The 20,487-nt window shown below is 41.3% G+C and overlaps 1 protein-coding gene across 1 annotated transcript in view; it reads right to left on the reverse strand.

Moving 5' to 3' along the window:
• The window catches only part of PGM5 (phosphoglucomutase 5), a 78,776-nt gene extending 61,848 nt beyond the window's left edge, over window positions 1–16,928 (reverse strand). The window contains exons 1-6 of the mRNA XM_054397499.1: window positions 16,668–16,928; window positions 8,650–8,812; window positions 7,249–7,395; window positions 4,241–4,366; window positions 1,829–2,019; window positions 785–939 (exon numbers count right to left, since the gene is read on the reverse strand). Of these exons, the coding sequence (XP_054253474.1) occupies window positions 785–939; window positions 1,829–2,019; window positions 4,241–4,366; window positions 7,249–7,395; window positions 8,650–8,812; window positions 16,668–16,928 (1,043 nt within the window). The remainder of the gene's footprint in view (window positions 1–784; window positions 940–1,828; window positions 2,020–4,240; window positions 4,367–7,248; window positions 7,396–8,649; window positions 8,813–16,667) is intronic.
• Window positions 16,929–20,487: the final 3,559 nt, after the last annotated feature.

Genomic DNA, 20,487 nt, shown 5'->3' on the forward strand with positions numbered 1-20,487 from the left:
GTAATTCTTGTTATTAAAGTTATGCAACCAGATCAAACCTGAGACACAATTAGCTCAGTAAATGTTCTTTCCACACAGAATATATAAGGCAATAATATTTTCCATAATCCTCTTATGCCCATATTTGCAGAAAATGTAGGTCTGCATGAGACTTGTTCAAAGATCAACTGCTGATAAGATGCATGTCCAGCAAACTGGACTGCAAGAGCAGACTGGACTTGTGAGAAATAGCTTTAGATATACTTTTAACCTGCCTTGAAACTAGGAATGGATTCCTGACTGCCTCCAGTCACTTGTGGGATATTTTTTATCACAATGGATTACATATTTCAATGGCTTAAAGAGGAGGGTTTTGTTTGTTCAGAGTTTTGGGAGGTTTTTAAAGCTTCTTTAGGTGTGCATTAGTTTTTTATCTGTTTTAAATTTACACAACTTTCATGAGGCTGCTACATTAGGCTGTAACCTATCATTTACTAAGAAAAAGAGTAAAGTTATTTGGAAAAGTGATTACTAGTCAAGTATTTGTACTCTCAAAATATTTCATCTATTTAATTTATTTTCCAGGTTGAAATAAACTATTTTCATACAAGAAAAGCTTGGTAAAATTATTCTAGGAAAAATAAAAATATCATCAAAACTAGTTAAAACAATAAAGCACATAAAGATGGTGAAAATTAGAAGCTCCTATTAGAAGACTTGACAGTTTTGCAGTTGCTATGTAGTACAAAACATAGAGACAGCTAACATAATGACCAAGATGATAAGAATCAATGTTTCCTCTTACTTGTCCAGGGCTGTGCTGGTAGGCATGCTCCTGCCAAATCCTCGGACACCCATCTGACAAAAGTATGGAATGCAAGACAGATTGGCAGCAATTATAGCCAATGAGTCCGATGCGTTAACAAAGAAACCATTTTGGCCAAGGATCATGTAGCGGTCCTGGGGAAGAACAGACATTTGAAAAGGCATCTTAAATTCCTTGTTTTGGGGAAGTGGTAATTTCTGTTATTAGATCAACCACAGGTAGGAAAGAAAAAAAAAAAAGAACAGGCTTTGAATTACTCAGATACCTCGTCATGCAGAATAACTTATTGGCATCATCCTGGCATCTGACTGACACACCACCATCCCTCCAGCCTTGCAAATCAAAGCTCCAGATCAGTCCTAGCTTCAGCCTCCTACATGACACTTCAGTAGGTCTGTTCTTGCCAGAGAATGCTTGTGTAGGAAAATCTTTTGGTCAATGACATGCACTATTCAAAGAGTGGGAGGGTGTTTTGTGTTTACTGACAACAGAAAACAGCTTCTGTACTTCAGAACCTTTTCATCTTTCTCCCATCCTGTTAGGACAGAAAGCTCTTTCTGTAATAATACTTCACTGTTTATAATGCTCATAGTATGACATTTAAAAATTAGAACAACAAAACAAAAAATTATGATTCAGTGCTTTATTTACCTGAAGTTCCCTCTATTTATGATGTTAAGTAAAAAGGACTGACTTACTACTGACTGTGGCACGTCCATGTTGTCTAAATGTGCTGTCTCATCCTAACCAGGGAATAAGTGTCTTACCCTAGCACAAGATGAAACAAGCCTAAGCTTTAAAGAATTCTCAATCTGCACTCAAATCCTGCTTGACTTGCAGTCATCTCCAGAGACAAATTACAACATATGTGTCTGATTTATCGGTTGCAAATGCTATCATCTGTACTTTAAAGTAATACAGCTTTCAGCTGAAAAACAAGTCAATTATACTCACATGCCCCATACCTGACCCCAGACAAAGCAATAACTATGATAAAACCTCCAGACAGATCAAAATACTTACTCCATCAGCATCAAAAGCGGCTCCAAATCCATACTCGCCACCTCTCATAGCCTCCAGCAAAGCAGTTGCATACGTTAAGTTTGGATCAGGAGGCTGTCCACCAAAATCCTCCAGAGGAATACAGTTTATGGCAGAATTCGCAGGAGCTCCCAATTCATCACACAGGATTCTTCTCACGTAAGGTCCCATAACTGCAAAAAACCCACAGAAATCTGCCATGCAATCACAAAAGCATACGCTTGACATTCAAATTTCTCACAGCACCATGGAGACTTGACACAAAACATACTCTCAGCAGTTCTGTACATCAGTCCTAGCAACAAAAAACAATCATTTCACAGAAGGGTATGTGATTGTTCCCCCCAGTAAATAATCAGTTGGAAACTCATAATTAAAAACATAGTTTTTCACTAGTGGAAGTGCAAAAGTAATCACTGAATGGTGAAAGATTCAAGCCCTCTTTACCTGCTCTTAAGCTAAGAAATGGTCATAGAGAGGTTTTTCTCACTAGAATAAAAACAAGATGATATTCTCTGTGTTCTGGAATGTAAAAAACAACTTAATGCATAACAGCAAGGAAAATAAAAAACAGGGTAATATAAATGGGAAATAAACTTACCTCAACACTCCAATTCGTGTTAAAATCACAACAGGTTTGCTCATCAAAGAATTTTACCACATTTTAGTTACAACCATGTAGATGATAATTAAAAACTTGCTAAAAACTAACTCCAAAGTAACCTCATTTTGTTGAGGTCAACTAAGACCCCAGCTCAGGCTATAATGTATCATAATTATTACATACATTTGGTGGCTTAACAGACACCAACAACTTACTGTGCGCTCTGCTTCCCTGTGTGAACATGGTGTGAACATGTCAGAGGTAAAAAAACCCATGAGTGACTGCTCTCTCTCTCCCACGTGCTGGCTTTCTCCTGCCTTACTCCCAAATCGTACTAACTAGAGCAAATGGTGACTCAAGTTTGGCTAATGCATCTTGTCCAGAAAATCTTCTGATCTGATGTCACCAAGAGAAGAACCAACCCCAACTATCTTTGGTAGACTGTTGCATAAACACGTGAGCTACATTTCAATTTGAACCTGTCTGGCCTCAGCCTCTCACTACTGATTCTTCTTGTTATTGCGGGGAATACAAGACAGAAATAATTTTTCTGTAGACAAAACAAAACAAAAAAACCCACACACAATATTGTTGCATATATAAATACTCTTATATATACTTACTGTTTGTGTACTATGTATGGCTATTTCTCCACCAAGCTACAAAGTCCTAAAGCCAGTATCACCTTGTAAATAAACAAACTCTGTCCTTCACAATTTTTGTTATGCATCAGTTTCTGTAGCCCTGAGCCAGACTACACATCCTTTTGTCCACAGTATACACTTTTTCAACATATACAGTTTTCCAACACTGAATTACAGATCTGGACATCAGAGCTTTACAAATTTTATGAGCAAGATTCTCTCTGGCACTGTACATGCAGAAGGCAGTGTCTTCCTCATTGTTCAAGGACATTGTTCAAGGACACTGTCTGTGCTTTTGCCTCAACCTGCCAAAACCGAGTTTTCACACTAACTGTATGTCCAGTAGAACCTTTGAACAGTGATTATCACACTACTTGATAAAATGCTTATAAAAGCTTTGTTCCCAATCTGTTTTTGTAATCTCATTAAAGAATGAAATCTCGTTAGTTTGGTGAAATTTGTTTTCCATAAGATAACATTGAACAGCATTGTTTACATTCCCACCCTTCAAGTCATTATTTACAGAAATGTATCTTTATTTTTTCAAGATGTAGTTTAAGATAGATCTCATACTTATCTATGTTTTGTCAATCAACACCACTTATAACTTTTTACTATTGGCACAAAATTGGGACCCTTGCTATTTTCTGTGACAATTTCATCTTGGCCCCAGTATACTGGAGTCTTTTAACAGTTAAGAATAGTGAGACAGAGGTCTCTTGGGCACTATTTATTTAGTCTTAACTGATTTTACTAAATTGATTTTACTAAAATGATTTTACTAAATCATTTAGAATTTACTTTTGGTAGAGGCTGTACTGTAACCCCCTTGGCTACTGCACACTGCAAAACATTTCACCACACTCTCACCGCAAGATTACCTCCTCAAGCTTGCCTCCAAATACAGAAACAGTACATTTATTGGACACATATGCTTTCACTTTTTTATCAAGGAAGTTAAACCTCTTCGCCTAATAAGGGATCTAGCCCATTGTTAAGATTGCCTTTGTTACTAGTACAATGTTCAAATCCTTTCCAACCACCCTTAACTATAAAGTCTGATTTTCATACCTTGTACTTTTATTGGGAAAGCTACTGCAGCGTACCTACAATTTTGTCCTGATAGCAACTTAGGACAGCTCATACCTCCATTCATGGCATCAATCCTTATTTTAATCTGGTTGGGTCCAGTCAGCAAATTTCTGATTGCACTGAAGTCAAAGATACTTCGAAGGAGATTGAGGTAGATATCCACAGAATCCACAATTTCCACTAGAAAAATTAGGAAGAGAAAAAAAATCGTTTTGGTTCACACATAGGAAAATATTTCTTTCATCACACTTACACTAGCTATGCATTTCAACTAAAATCAGTCTTGCAACCTCGACATAATATGGATTTGCTCTGAAGCCCACAGAAGCAAAGTCAAAGACTTCTACTGATTTCAGAGTGGCTACCATCAGGCTTTAAGGTACGCAAAGATAACGTTTTGCCTGCTAAAGAACTGCAAAGATAACCTAAGCTTCTATTTCACTGAAAACATTCACAAGAATACTCTTTGTCTAACATTCACTAAACCACTGAACAACTTTTCAAGCTCAACAGGTTTACTACCAGAGGATGGAAGATGTCCATGTCACATTGAAGCCACACCTCCTATCTATCTGTATATTCCATCAGGAGAGACACACAACCTATTCTCAGTTTTGGCACCTGGAATATGTGTCTTCAGTTTGTTGTCAATTTACCACTATACTTTTACATTGTATATCTCACTAATTTAGGAAAGGGTTTTGCTAAGGTCTTGCTAATTTGAATTCTAAATTCACAGGAGAGCTGCAATTTTTCTAGTTCTTTTGGATGTAAAACACTGAACTAAAATTAATTCATAACATAACGAAAGCAGTTACCAAACAACTATCAAAAGTCATGCTTCCCAGACATCTTGGAACATATGATTTTTCCTGATTAAATGTAAAAGCATATGCTATTAAAAAAAAACCAGTTGTATCTGGCTAAATGAGTATCTTGAAATATTTTAGTTACAAGTTAAATTATTACCTAGAATATCAGACAGCTTTCCTCAGAACCACTGACCTTGCCCTAATACTCTTCTTTAGGATAATCTGAAAATGACAGACATTCTCTAATGTTTCTGACATTTTCTGTAGAAAAATAGACTGTGACAATACACTAAAATGAAGAATCAGAGACAGTTCTCAAAGCTCAAAAACAATCTGTTAAACCTATTTGGAAGTGAGCTAATTCTATGGCATATGTTGAATGTCTCCAGGATGCATTAAAATCACATTACTGTGTATCTTCTATGGCCTGCTCATAATAATTATTGAGCTGACTCTACACTTTACATATATAAATAAATGCCTCAGTTTCAGTGGAGCTACTCACACGTGTTAATATAAAGTGCATGTAAGATTTAAGTATAAAAATTATTTTAGCTCCTGCCAAACCCAACTGGTTTATTCTCAGTTGCTTAAACACTTCTGTAGCCTTGGTTGACAGGAGCTAGCTCACACGATTGAAATGTAGGAGTTTTAAATAAAGAGAGTATCTTAAAATGCTTGTCAAATTACTATTTTCATTCTTCCTCCACTTTCATTCTGCATTCAGAGCTGTGTAAAGTATACTTATTCTTGCACTTGTAAACCAATTAAATTGTTTAGCAGGGATCCCTGGCAGCTCTGCTGTCCCAGATGATGTATTCTGGGAAAAAATGACTGAGAAATTGTTTTTCCTTAGAAAAACATTTAGACAAATTGCAATTATTTTAATCTATTTTTATACTACCTGTATGGAGGTAGTATAAAAAAATAGATTTTTCACTTAGAAAAATCCAATTCAGAGAGATTAAAAAGCTGTAAAAGCAACATTTAAAACTGTGGCAATTATATGATTCCAGAATGGTGTTCGATGTGAATCCTCTTTGATTTATGTTTGTCTAAAAGGCTAAACATTTTCTTTGCAATTAAAAAAAAAAAAAAATCACAATTTAAGATTCAGGATTTTTTAGTAAAAAACTCTATTTATCAAATTATACTTTGTCTGGCTTTAACATACATACATACATACACTGGCTTTAACTCTAGGAAATCAGGAATGATGAAGAGTCCATAAGGCCACACAGATTTTCACAGTATTTGAAATACTGTCTGGACCTCTTCCTTGTTTCTTTGACTCCTTTGGGACAAAATGGTTTTGATTCCTTTGGAATGGAACGGCTGGTTTGCTCAACTTAAATTAAGTGTAGGCTGGTGAGAGGCCTTGAGCACAAGCCCTATGAGGAGAGGCTGAGGGAGCCGGGATTGTTTAGCCTGGAGAAGAGGAGGCTCAGGGGAGACCTCATTGCTGTCTACAACTACCTAAAGGGAGGTTGTAGCCAGGAGGGGGTTGGTCTCTTCTCCCAGGCAACCAGCACCAGAACAAGAGGACACAGTCTCAAGCTGTGCCAGGGGAGGTTTAGGCTGGAGGTGAGGAGAAAGTTCTTCACAGACAGAGTTGTTAGACATTGGAATGGGCTGCCCAGGGAGGTGGTGGAGTCACCATCCCTGGAGGTGTTCAAGGGGGGAATGGACGTGGCACTTGGTGCCATGGTTTAGATAGTCATGAGGTGTAGGGTGACAGGTTGGACTCAATGATCTTTGAGGTCCCTTCCAACCTTCTTGATTCTATGATTCTATAACAGTATTCATATGCTTACAATTAAACATGTGCTTAAGCATTTTGTTTACATCTGGAGTCATCAGATGCATAGTGCCTCACACATCCTACAACTTTTAAGAAAATGTAAGCAAAGAATGAATAAGCTGGGACGTTCACAAACTAACTCTTTCGTCAATTAGACTTCCATGAACAAACCAATCCTAGTACAAAAATGTTAGTGTGTGGCATTTAACAGCTAGCAAGCCTAAGCACATATATTTGGCAAAGGTGTTTGGCTAAAAGCTTGAAGTCTAACTCAGCTTCCCTATGTGCAAAAAAACATGAGACCCATAATGCCTAGTATTTTGAGAACCTGTATCAAGGCATTTTGAAGAACTGAAGTTCTGTTTAAATAATTACCCATTATCATTCTTTAGCAATTCTCATACTTAGAAATCAATGGATGTAACATGCATAAAAGCATACACTGATACCTCGGAAAGGTTTGAATTTGTTCTCCAGATCAAATTCTTGTCTTCCTAAGCGTGACAAATCAACTCTAAGATCAGGACAAATGGCATATTCCTCCAAGGTTTTGCTGATTTGGTAGATTTTATCCGAAACTATATCTGGAGCAGGTCCTAAAAGAAAACACAACGTTTGTTTAAAATGAAGGTTCCCTACTTTAAAAGTGAGTGTACAGAAAACATTTTTTTTCTGAATATGTCAGAGTAACTAAGGAAAAAACCCAAATAAGAATCAAATAATCTGAAATGCAAAGCTGTCTCACCTTCATATGTGTGCATTTGCAGAAAGTCCTATGAAACACCAGAAACTGTTGCTGTATGACAGGCATTCCTTTAAAATTCCATGCAGAATAAAAAATGGCATTCCTTGAGCAATAAACCCAAAGAAAAAAGGCTGTGGGTTTTCTGGTTCCCTTATTCCCCATGCTCTGGATAAGTGATTGATTCAAACACCCCATGTGAATCATGACACCAAGAGTACCACCCTATATTTTTATCTTAGATTTCTTTCAAAAAGGTTTTAAAACTGTGTCACACTGAAAAAACAGACATTATTAATCACAATTTTAAAAAATCTTTTCAGTATGATAGTGGTGCCCTCTTGCAGTTTTCTTCCAATGGCTTAATCAAGTGGATCTTCCTTAGAATTCAAACTACCTTACTTACTTAACAGGCAATTATGACTTGGAACAGTTACGTTATTCAGAAACAGAATTCACTTCTTACTTGTACATTACTTTTATTGTCAAATCCTGAATATTTGCTCTATTTTTTTTTCAAATAAAAGTTGCAGGTTTGATGCAAAAATCACCAGATGAGCTATGCCATAGGTAGTGCAAGAGCCAAGACTGAGTTACAACAAAAGGCCTTTCTGGCTTGTCCAGCTTTTCATTGCTTATATTAAAGCTACACTTCCACTCGGAAAACTACTTCCTTTACTCTCTGTGCTTTGTCTCCAAATCCAAAGCCTGTGTCTTCTCAGTGCTAGCTTCTCAGTCCTCTAACAATACTGCTCCATTCAGTGTGGCTTTACCAGAATTGCTACAATCATCTCGCAGACTACATAAAAAGCTACAAAAATGGGATGTCAAGCCTCTCGGAAATCTCACAGCGACCATAAAGACTTCAGTGAACACTAACACTTATTGTACAAACTTATGTAAACAAATACACTCCTATTACTGGGGAAAAAAAAAAAACCAACAGGGAATAAAAAAAAAGAAAAGAGAGGAGTCCATATGATCTTCATCCTTTTAACAGAACAAATGAAAACCACATAATTAAAGTCAGCTGGTTATCTTTGTCAGCTTCTTTTCATCATACTGAGGTGAAATGTCGTAACGTGTTACTAAGAAAAAAGCAACTTACCTCCATTGGCAACCTCAAACTTCACTCCAAATTCTCCTCCAGGTCCCCCAGGACTGTGGCTAGCTGTTAGGATAATTCCACCAGCTGCTTTGATCTTTCGGATGATACATGACACAGCAGGTGTGGACAAGATACCATTCTGTCCAATAACCAATCTGCCGATCTAGGTGGAGAAGGAAGTCAAAGTACTCTTAATAGTACTAAACTTTTGAAAAATAATAAATAAATACATACAAACATAGAGGTATACATTGTCATGTCCTAGCATGGAACATGGAACAGGTTTGGTTTTTTTTTCCCCAGAGAAATGTATATACACATGAGTTGGTTATGTGTCGATATGGAGTGCTAATAAAAAATATTTTACCCTGACACATGTAACCCCAGTGTGTACTGACAACAAAACAAGAGCACAGCCATAGCAGTGATCTGAAACGCTCCCAAGTGTACTGGGAGCTGGGCTACGATCCTGCTATCGTACTTCTGGAGGTATGGTGATGAATATTTCCTCAACCATCAACATAATTTTGGGCTGTGTGGATGCAGTTTGCAGAGGTGAGGCTTTCACTAGTACAGAACAACAAACAAATTGCCTTCCATGGAGCAGAATTCCAGGGCAATCACAAATACCAGTACACACCAGGAGCGGGTGGTTCTGCAAGCCCCATCTCTATTACCATGTCCCCCTTGGATGTCCTGCACTATAGTAAGCATTCCTCCTTTAGCCATCAGTGACTCTTTGGGAAGGAGAGTGAGGGGGAGGGAGAGAGAGGAGGGAGGAAGGAAGGAAGGAAGAGGAGGGAGGAAGGAAGGAAGGAAGAGGAGGGAGGAAGGAAGGAAGGAAGAGGAGGGAGGAAGGAAGGAAGGAAGAGGAGGGAGGAAGGAAGGAAGGAAGAGGAGGGAGGAAGGAAGGAAGGAAGAGGAGGGAGGAAGGAAGGAAGGAAGAGGAGGGAGGAAGGAAGGAAGGAAGAGGAGGGAGGGAGGAAGGAAGGAAGAGGAGGGAGGGAGGAAGGAAGGAAGAGGAGGGAGGGAGGAAGGAAGGAAGAGGAGGGAGGGAGGAAGGAAGGAAGAGGAGGGAGGGAGGAAGGAAGGAAGAGGAGGGAGGGAGGAAGGAAGGAAGAGGAGGGAGGGAGGAAGGAAGGAAGAGGAGGGAGGGAGGAAGGAAGGAAGAGGAGGGAGGGAGGAAGGAAGGAAGAGGAGGGAGGGAGGAAGGAAGGAAGAGGAGGGAGGGAGGAAGGAAGGAAGAGGAGGGAGGAAGGAAGGAAGGAAGAGGAGGGAGGAAGGAAGGAAGGGGAGGAAGGAAGGAAGGGGAGGAAGGAAGGAAGAGGAGGAAGGAAGGAAGAGGAGGAAGGAAGGAAGAGGAGGAAGGAAGGAAGAGGAGGAAGGAAGGAAGAGGAGGAAGGAAGGAAGAGGAGGAAGGAAGGAAGAGGAGGAAGGAAGGAAGAGGAGGAAGGAAGGAAGAGGAGGAAGGAAGGAAGAGGAGGAAGGAAGGAAGAGGAGGAAGGAAGGAAGAGGAGGAAGGAAGGAAGAGGAGGAAGGAAGGAAGAGGAGGAAGGAAGGAAGAGGAGGAAGGAAGGAAGAGGAGGAAGGAAGGAAGAGGAGGAAGGAAGGAAGGAAGAGGAGGAAGGAAGGAAGGAAGAGGAGGAAGGAAGGAAGGAAGAGGAGGAAGGAAGGAAGGAAGAGGAGGAAGGAAGGAAGGAAGAGGAGGAAGGAAGGAAGGAAGAGGAGGAAGGAAGGAAGGAAGAGGAGGAAGGAAGGAAGGAAGAGGAGGAAGGAAGGAAGGAAGAGGAGGAAGGAAGGAAGGAAGAGGAGGAAGGAAGGAAGGAAGAGGAGGAAGGAAGGAAGAGGAGGAAGGAAGGAAGAGGAGGAAGGAAGGAAGAGGAGGAAGGAAGGAAGAGGAGAAGCAAGAGGCAGACAGGCAAAATACTGAACCCTTCTTCCCCATCTAAAAGCAACCTGTGAGTTCAGCCTCTGATTTCCTCCTCTAGATTAAGTGAGATTTGATAACTCCACTGTTTGTGTGGCAAAGCAACAGTGCTTGTGTAAGGCCCTTAACAGTTATTTAGAAATTACATTCCAAACAATTTTGGAAAAGTAAGGAATTAATGGATTATTTAACCTGGGGGTTTTGAACTGTTTTAATTTTGAAATGCATATATTTCTGCATTGACTTTATCAGCTCCTGAAGTACATGCAAGTTAGGTTTATGCTAATGCTCATCAAGCATGGAGTATGGTTAGCCCTTTCTCTTTCACTGAGAATTAAAACATCTGCTTCCTCCTCACAGTAAAACTAGGCAGTAATTTACAGCACATGTATTTGCAAATCTCTCCGTTTACTGTAATTTACAGACCTTAGGAGCAACAATAAAGGTGTATTTCCTCCACTGCTAGCTCCAAGACAAGTGAAGCAGACAATTAAATGGCATTTCACTCACTACGGAACAAAATTGGTATCCGTCTCACTGATCAGATTTCTTCACATTTATGTAATGTTTTTCCCATCTTTTAAAACATATCTCCAAATGCTATGCTGAAATTCTATTTGTTCAACTCTTTTAAATACTAAACTACCTCAAAAACACTTTCTGTACAATCGTACTCATTACCACAGAAATGCAATTCCTACCTTGTGGAACAAAGAAGACTTTTTTTTAAAAAAGCAGCAACGTTTCTCTTGCTGCGGGCTGAACAATGGCAGATACACTTTTACCTCCAAAAACACATATGGTATAACTCCATCCATCAGGAAAGGGACTAAAACCATTCTAGCACGTTCTGACACACTTCTAGAAACAAGCTCAAGAGAAAAAGCTTTCCATTAGCCACATAATTTACTGCTTTATTTAAACCAGTGCCATGTACATGATTTGAAAAAAGAAATAGAGATTTTTTTTCAAATTGTTCTGAATTTGAGTATATCTTTTTAGCACTTCTTTTCAGTCTATGAAGCAGCTTTTGGAAAACCTGCCATGTCTGCCTTTATGCTGTCATTTAACCAGTACTGTCTATTGTCAACTTTACTGAAGAAATAGAAAAAACACAGACCACTTGAAAATAGTCTTTAATAAACTCTCTTCCAGTCTATATACTAGTGTACCCATGTAGCTCTACTATGAAAAGAAAAGCATGGTGAAAATAAATACTGATTATGTTTGTTTTGAATATTGCCCCTTCCTTTTTTAACTATGAAGCATGTAGAAAGCTAGGCCAATGACTCAATCTTCCAAATACAGCTGTCAGGAACTGGTGCCAGCTCTTAAAACAGTATTGTGTATGGGTAAGCAGAAGCAAGATGACAGGAATTACATTTTGCAATGTACACGTTCTCAGTACTTCTAAATCTAAATTAGTGAGGTTTAGATTTTTGCCTTCATCCACACAGAAACTGGGTGCTTTTTAAAGTAAATACATATTTATTCAGAATGCACAAATTATCTGGTACTATCTCTTAGTGACGTTCTCTTTTTTTTTTCCTGCTCAATAGATGTTGTACAAACCAGTTTTTCCAGTTTTCTGGATGCTGACTATCAATATGAAGAGAAGTCATTCCCTTTGCTTTCAGCATTTGTCACAAGGCTTTTATTTCTATACCACTTAGAAGTACTACTTGTAAGACTAACGCAGTATTTAAGCATGTTGAAAGTGAAATTAAGTGAACGATACATTCTAGTTGCAGTGACTACTGCAAAGAGCTTCGTTTTATGTGAATGTCTTCAGTGTTTTCACAAAACTCCCTGGAGACAGTGCAGATCTTAGAAGTGTATACACACTACTCACCTTCCTCTGCTCTCTTCACTTTGGTGACAAGAATGCACTGTCTCATCCTCTCTTGGCCCAGAAGCTGTTCATTTAGTCTCTAAATCACACACTAAACTAATTTTTAATTCATTTTAAGTAATGAACACTTCCATTTACAGGCTTCTCACAATCTGCCTAAAACAGTAACCAAATAATGACCATGTACTGACTCACAATTAAAGTTCCACTAATATCCTTATGAAAACCTTGCAGAGTTTCAAAACATGGAAGGATTATCTTTGGAATTCAAAAACTTGCACAGCTACAAGATCACAGGCATGTAATGTGTCTTCTAATATTATGCCCCTATGCCACGTATTATTTTGCCACTCTGCATTTAGTAGTAACAACAGAAACAAAGACCAAGATCCTCAGCAAACTGTCACAGCTGAAAGAACAGTCTCCCTAAGAAGTACTTTACATTTTTATGCAGTATTACTACTCACAGCTTTGCGCTTTCAGACGATTCAGTTGATTATTATGGAGTCACTTAATGCTTTTTTTAATTATTTTTGCCAGTAATCTCTCACATGTTTCAGTCAATTAAACTTGAAACAACATGAAGCAAGGAGATTATACTCCAGAGAGCTCAGGGCTGTGCCTTCCTATCTTTTACTATAGTATCCCAAGGACGACTGAGTGCTACACTCCATGTAGCATACATCAGTCACACAGGTCCAGGGAAGCAGGGCATAGAAGACCATGGAAAATAAAAACAACATGGCATTATAAACAAGACAACTGGAAAGTTCCCTGCCATCCTGAGCTTCTACAGCACTACCAACAAGACTCCAGGATCTCATTAGGATGTTGCAATGACTTTCCATAAAGCTAAAATCGTCAGCTTTTGAATTACCACAGAGGCTCACAAACAGCAAGTTCTCATTTAAACCTGTCTAAGATTACACATCAAAAATGAGACATCACGTGCATGGTGGTGATGAATCTAATGGAATACCTGCACTTAATTTGTAGTGGAACTGTAAACAATTGAGCCTTTTACATCAGCTCTTCCAAACATCAAGGTGCAAGGACACTACTACTGACAGGTCACAGTTGAAAAGGGAAATACAGCCTCAAAGACTCTCCTACCACCCCACTTTGCAAAACTGCTTGTTGCAACCCAGAATAGTACAAGAATAGTAGCACTATATGGGTTCTCACACTTCTCCACCCTCCCATGACATGTAGTTACATACCCCCACGTTACCCCCATGCAGCCCCAGCTGCACAACTCATGGAAGGGCAACCCTGGTGAGCCACCTTCAGCTCTGAACAGAAAGATTTGGTGGAGCATGTGCTGATTACAGTTGCATAGCACAGACCAGCCAGTAGCTGCTGCCACCAGCAAAAGCCTATGCAGGCTATAGCTGTGAAGAGTACACCTGCCACCTCAACCTGGAGGGCATGAGCCAGAAGGACTAAAGATGAGAAGGCAGGGAAAGCATAGGCAGCTGACTGGGCAGAGGGCCTCATCTCATTCCTTGTACTGGGGTCTATGCCAACTGTGCTAGGCTGTTAACACAGGGGGAATGCAGGGTGAGTCACCAAATCAGAACAAGGGGAACCTAGCAACTCTAAAGGGCAATACATTTACAGTTGATAATAGAAAATCCCTTTTATTTTTGTACTCAGCAGGGACAATCAAACATAACAGCATGTGTCTTCCAGGAAGGAGATTCAAGTTCAATTTATCAGCACTTTCCTGACGCTCTGGGGTGGCCAAAGGTTTTGAATGCAACTTCAAGGCTTCCACAAATTTCATCTGATCCTACCTGTAGCAGCTCACTTCTTTCCTTGTGACACTGGCTTCATGCTTTCTAGGACATTAAGCTCATCCAGCGGGAGATATCTTTACCCTCAGGAGTATTCCTTTCTTCTCCCCCTACTTATGCAGCACAGCACTGAGCAATGGGAGGTTCAGGTATTTTCACAGCTGATGTATTTTAACAGTTAAAGAATAAAATATATAAACAGTACTCACTAAGGAAACATGAAGCTCACGCACTTGCAGTGTGCTTGACAGAAATGAGAGTGAGCAAGACGAAGATGATAAAAAAGCAATGGAGAATTAGCACATGGAAATAGGAAGACTCTTCAGTAGCACGCTACCAGCTTGTCTGCTGTATCTGTGAGGACCGTGTCATTATTAAGAGTATCATGCTTAATGCTTGAATTCAGATATTTGTGGAAACACTGAGTGAAAAGCCTTTGGTTTTAGCTTCAGAAAACATTAGGGAGAATGTTTCCAAGAAAACAGAAAACATTAGGGAGAGTGTTTACAAGAAACTCGCAGCAACTTAAGAAACGGGATGCACTACTACAGCAAGATGCTAGAAACTGAAAATTTCCTGAGGTCAAAAAGACCTGATCTTCAAAGGAAACAGAGAAAATGGAGAACACAACAGAAGCTGCAGGAAGGAGGCATGCTAGCAGTTAAAAAACATTCAGGCAAGGGTCCTGAGTGAGAAGTCCCTAGTCTTTTAATCCCTGAACTCCTTGTCCTCCTCAGCAGCTCATTCCTTTTGATCACCTTGTGGCTGTAACCCACAACATGGCTCCTACCAGTGTGCAGGGAAGGACAGCTCTTGCTGCAGGGCTTTTGCTTTACCTGTTGCTGCACCTTATCCTCCCTCAGCAACAGTCACAATTCCAGTGGCAAGACTTTCTGCACCAAGCTATGCGGGAGAAGGGGCTGGGGTGGGGCACTCCTTCAGGCCCTGTCTGACTTTCCTCAAAACACCCCACACATCACCCTGCTCCTCTGTGCTTACTGTGGATGAAACACCAGTGCACTACCCTTACCAGTGTTTCCACTGTCACCAGTGTGCCCCCCAACAGCCCTCCTCACACCCTGTACGACTGGTGAGTTTGCAACAGGTAGCCAGTACATAACACAGTTTTCTCTGACATGACAGGTACCACCCAGCATCTGCTTGCAATATCAGCTTGGTGAGAACATGCTTTACAAATTAATTTTAAGTACCAGTTACAGGTTGGCTAATACACATAGATTGTATGCAACAAAAAGTCATCAGGGAAAACTCAGACACATACAAAGATTTCTTTCAAAGCTGAATTATCTCCTAGTTAGAAAACAAGTCTGCACTTAAATAACAGAGTTTCTGAAAAAAAAGGAAAAAAAAAAAACACAAACCAAACCTATAAAATTATATCATTTATTTTGCCAGATCCAGAGAATCAATTTAGCCATCATAATAAAAGTCAGCAGCTTCATCTTTAGAGTAGAAACTTCAAGCCAGTATATTGCTGGTATTTCCAGCTTTCTGTATGTACATACTGACACATGAATGTGCATGTATCTATCAGAAAACAGGTTTCTTCCCAAGTTCTTTCTTGTTTTCAAAAGGGTGCAAGAAAAGCTATAATCCATCTGATCACAGAGGTATCTGCCACTGTTGAGTTCTTGTATTTCACAACTTGTTTGCAAATGAACAACAGATAACAATTACCTTCTTAAGCTGCCAAAATTTTCCTTTAATAATACCATTTTCCTTGAATATTTTCAACAGAACCTGAGCAGCAGATACATGGCTGATACCCATGTTTTCCACATATTTTTAATTCTCCTACATTTTCTCCTGCAGAGTGATAGAGCCACAGGCTGGAAAATACCTCGAAGATCACCCAATACAGCTCCCAACCCAACACCACCATGTGTGCTCAGCCATGTCCCGAACTGCCTTGTCTACGCGTCCACAGGTGTGACTCCATCACCTCCCTGGGTAGCCTCACCTGCTGTCCCAATGCCCCGCCGCTCTTTCAGTAAAGAAATTTTTCCCAATACCCAGCCGTCAACGAGTCAACCGCATTTTTCAGCTCCCACTTCTGCCCCGGTCTGTCACAAAGTGTGACAGAGCAAGGAACGGACGGCGGTCTTCTGAGGCTATCACGGTACCATTCCCGTTATTACGCAGATAAAACTAGCCAACCCAGAGCCTACCTGTGGCATCAGAAGCACAGCCGCATGCGAAGTTCGCCTTATCTTTATTCGTATATTCCGCACTACCTGGGTTATGACACTAAAAGCTTTCAAGACCCTGTTCCCTTCGCAGGGACGAGCCGCTGCCCGCAGGGCGCGGAGCCCGCGGCGAAGGTGGCCGAGGAGGACACCCGCCTCAAGCGGGCCGGGGGCGGCTGTGAGATGCCGGCTAGCGCCGGCTAACAAGGAACCGGGGAAGGTGAGGGGCCGCTTACCCCGTTGGCCGCGGCCATCTGGACGACGATCTCGATGGCCGTCTTGCTGAAGTACCTGCCGTCGCTGCCCACCACCATGGTGCAGCCCTGGCGGTCGCGGAGATCGACGGAGGAGAGGAGGCTCTGCACGAAGTTAGGCAGGTAGTTGCGCTGGCTCTCGAAAAGCGCCGTGGGCCGCCGCAGCCCTCCGCCGCCCGTCGGCCGCTGGTCCTCGTAGGGCGACGTCTGCACCGTCAGCACCGGGATGGGAGTCCGATCCATGACAGCGGCCCGCTGCCGCCTGCCCGGCTGTGGCTCCGCTGGAAAGCTGCAGCCCCTCTCGCAGTCTCCCTGGCCGGCGACGGGGAGCAGAGAGGCGTTCCCCTGCTGCCGGCTGGCGCGGGGCCGAGCTCCCTCACGGCCGGCCCCCGCGGGGCCGCAGACAGGCTCGCTCAGCCCCCGGCGGCCTGTCGGCGGGACACCGGCGCCACGGGGGAGCCGGGGCGGGTGAGGGGTGCGCGCCACCCCTTCCTCCGCCCGGCAGGGCCCCCGCCGGCGCCTCGCCGCCCGCAAGGAGGGCCGGAGCTTGCCAGTCCGCGGCCGTCAGCATGCGGCGGCCCCGTCCAAAAATAACCCTGGAAAGCGAAGCCGAGCATCGCGGTCTCCTGCCAGAGATGTATGTAACTGGAGGCAGAGGGAAGAGGGCGAGCCAGCACGACACACTTGCTCGGGGGGATCACACACTGTCAGCGCTGGAGCAGTCCCCACCGACCCCCGTCGGCAAGGTGGCCGCCGTGCCGGCCTCCGTCCCCTCCGGCAGCACCTCCCAGATGAGGGCAGGGGTAGCATCCACACGTAGCAGAAATGCGGTCCCTAAATTAAGATCTAGAGGTGATAGTGCCCCGGTTTGCAAGTTAAAAAACCTGGAAAACAGACGAGGAATAAGCAAGTGCTTTAATTTTATCTTGGCCTCTATTGCTTGAAAGCAAGTGGGTTTGGCTAGTAAGCGAGCTTACAGAGGGGTCCTTGTTTGTATTCTTTACAGCAGAAGCTGAGTACTAAAGGAAGAGTCTGACTGTAGGGTAAGCGGTCATGCTGGTTTGCTGCAAGTGGTCTGCTCAGGCTTATTAAGCCTGTAAGGAGAAACAGCCCTCTGAATATGTCTTTGCCTTTGAAAAACTGTAAAGGTATTTCATACAGGCGTGGTGAGAGTTGAGTTAATTGACATTTGTATTCACTCTGTTTAAAGTAGATGCAGAGGTGGTGGCACTGGCCATTGTGAAGATGTCTGGCATTTCCCAGTATATAAAGGCTGTGTTTACAGATGTCTATGACTATCAAACATCAGCTGAAATTTTCCATCCAAATACTTGTTTCACAGTGAGCCCACAAAAACTTTTGCTGGGAGAACTGTATTGGCTGGAGAGTTTTTTTTTTTTTAAAGTCACATAACCTACGTGTGAATTCTTACGAAATCTCTGGTGTAGTCCTGCACCTGAGCAGGAGTCTTCTCATAAACCGCTCAGAAGCACAGAGAAGTGTCAGAGTTTAATATGGCAACAGGGTAGATTCGTGACAGGAGATGACCAGACCGTTAGGGGTTAAAATGTTTTTGCATGTTACACAAAGATCACATTAAGAGTCAGTGAAAGTCACCTGATGAACGGTAACCAGAGAAACCCAGCCGTGGTTTTGAGCTTTATCCCTGCAGACTCTTTAGTGGTTCATAGCAGATAAGAGTCTGACAGTTTAAGATGCAATTGTCTGCTACTTGTCCATCTTTTTGGCAGCGACTGCTGCCTTCACAGCAGAACACTATAGCCGCTGCAGTAGGAATGGCCCAACAGTTTAAGTAAACTAGTCCACTGAAGCAGCTATAGGATTCTAGCTTTCTAGAAGGCACTTCTATGTATTTGTAGTGGTTTCACGCCCAGCTGCAGCTGAGCCCCATGCACCCGCTCACACAACTGTCCCCCCTCACCCCTTCCCCTCGGCAGGTCGGAAAGGGAGAAATTGGGAGTAAAATGAAAACCCCTGATAAGGAGGGCTAATAGAACAATGCAAATAATATAAACTATGGTAAAAAAGCAATATATAAACCGAGTAACATAAAATGTGACACGCTCACCAAAGCAGCAGACACAGACGCTTTAACTCCTTCCAAAACCAGCCACCAGACAACCAGCCTCCCCCTTCTCCTTCATATACAGGGCATGATGTTTATGGTAAAGAATACCCCACTGGCTGGCTAGATGCTGGGTGTGGCCCTTCACAGCTTCCTGTAGGGGAAATTAACCCTGTCCTGGAGAAAGCCAGGACAGAGGGTCAGAGCAGAAGGAGCAGTAATCTCGTCTTTCTCTTTTGTTATGCCTCCTAAGTCTGTACTGATTCAGAATATATTTTAAATTGCGAAAGGAAAAATTCTGCAGTATGGAAATGTCAGTTGTCACATATCCTAATTGTAAACATGAGCCAGCTATAGATGACATTGTTAGATCTTAAATAATTTTGGGCACTGCCAGTAATGAAGCCAGGACATAAAGCCTGCATCAGTGAAAGCTGAAATGGATAACTAGTATCTACCACAGCAAGTATTCAACAACGAAACAGCAACAAAGATTTGAAAGCATTAGAAAGAACAGATTATAAATTCCAAATGGTAAAAGAAAGAAAACACAGGACCAAAGTAAGATACAAAGTAATAGTCTTCAAAAAACAAAGGACTGGCTACATTTTTCATATGGCTATGTGATACAGATTCAACATCTGGAAGAAAAGGTTTCAGTTTGACTCAGTTTTAAAAACATTGCAAACGCTGACATTCCCAGAACATACTTTTAAGAGGGACAATCAGTGATGGTTTTCCAAAAGCGTTTATCATCACCCCCATCATTTATATAACTGGTGCTGAAGAATAGGGGGAGGGGAGAAGTATGCTTTTGCATTTTCTTCAAACTCAGGATCTGCTCAAGATAAGTCCATACAAAAGTTTATGTTACACCTCTTTCCATGTGATTCCAGTAATACCTTACAAAACTCAGACTCCCAAAGTCATGCTATTTCATATGAGACCCATTTTGTTAAAAACAAATAATACAGCAAAACAGAACACATTTACCAGCCTTCACTGTAGCACTGCAAAGCGTGGAAAAGTTAGAGAGCCTGAACATTCTGGTACAAAAGCTGAAGAAAAGGAATGTTTTTCTTGTGATTTTTGATAAATGCTTCAGTTTTCCGGTACCTGGATTAACATTATGTTGATAAATTTGTACATAAGGATGTGCTTCAAATTCTCTTATACAGCAGCACAAATCCCATAAGCAGTTCTACTCTCAGCAGCTTTCATTGAAAAGTGGAGGTCTCTGCAGATTACCAGTATGACAGTGATTGCTCTTCTATGTATCTCTAACAAAGGTGTAATTATCAGTGTAGGATGATATTAAAAGCCTGGAATGCCTTCTCAGAAAAAAACAGTTTAATAAATACATTCTTAGTATTGCCATTATTGTGAGTTAGTTTTTAAAAGGCAGTTTAAATAAAATGCAGCTTAATGGAATTATAGGATACATGTCAAATTTGTTCTGTTTCCAAGTAAAACAATTAGTTTTCTGGATGCCAATTTTGCAGACTTGGTTAGACATACACTATTTATTCAATAACATTTTCAACCCTTACTTTGATTCTTAAAGCTTTTTAATTTCTCAGTCTTAATATGTTTGCTGTAACTTACCTTGTGCAAGAGTGAGGCAATGTTAATTACAATTTTATGTTTTCTCAGCTTTTTTTTTTCGTGCCTTTTTTTTTTTTCCCAGGCACTAAACTGGGCAATGGGTTGTTGTCT

Source organism: Indicator indicator, chromosome Z, assembly GCF_027791375.1.
Source record: "Indicator indicator isolate 239-I01 chromosome Z, UM_Iind_1.1, whole genome shotgun sequence".
Lineage (NCBI taxonomy): Eukaryota > Metazoa > Chordata > Aves > Piciformes > Indicatoridae > Indicator > Indicator indicator.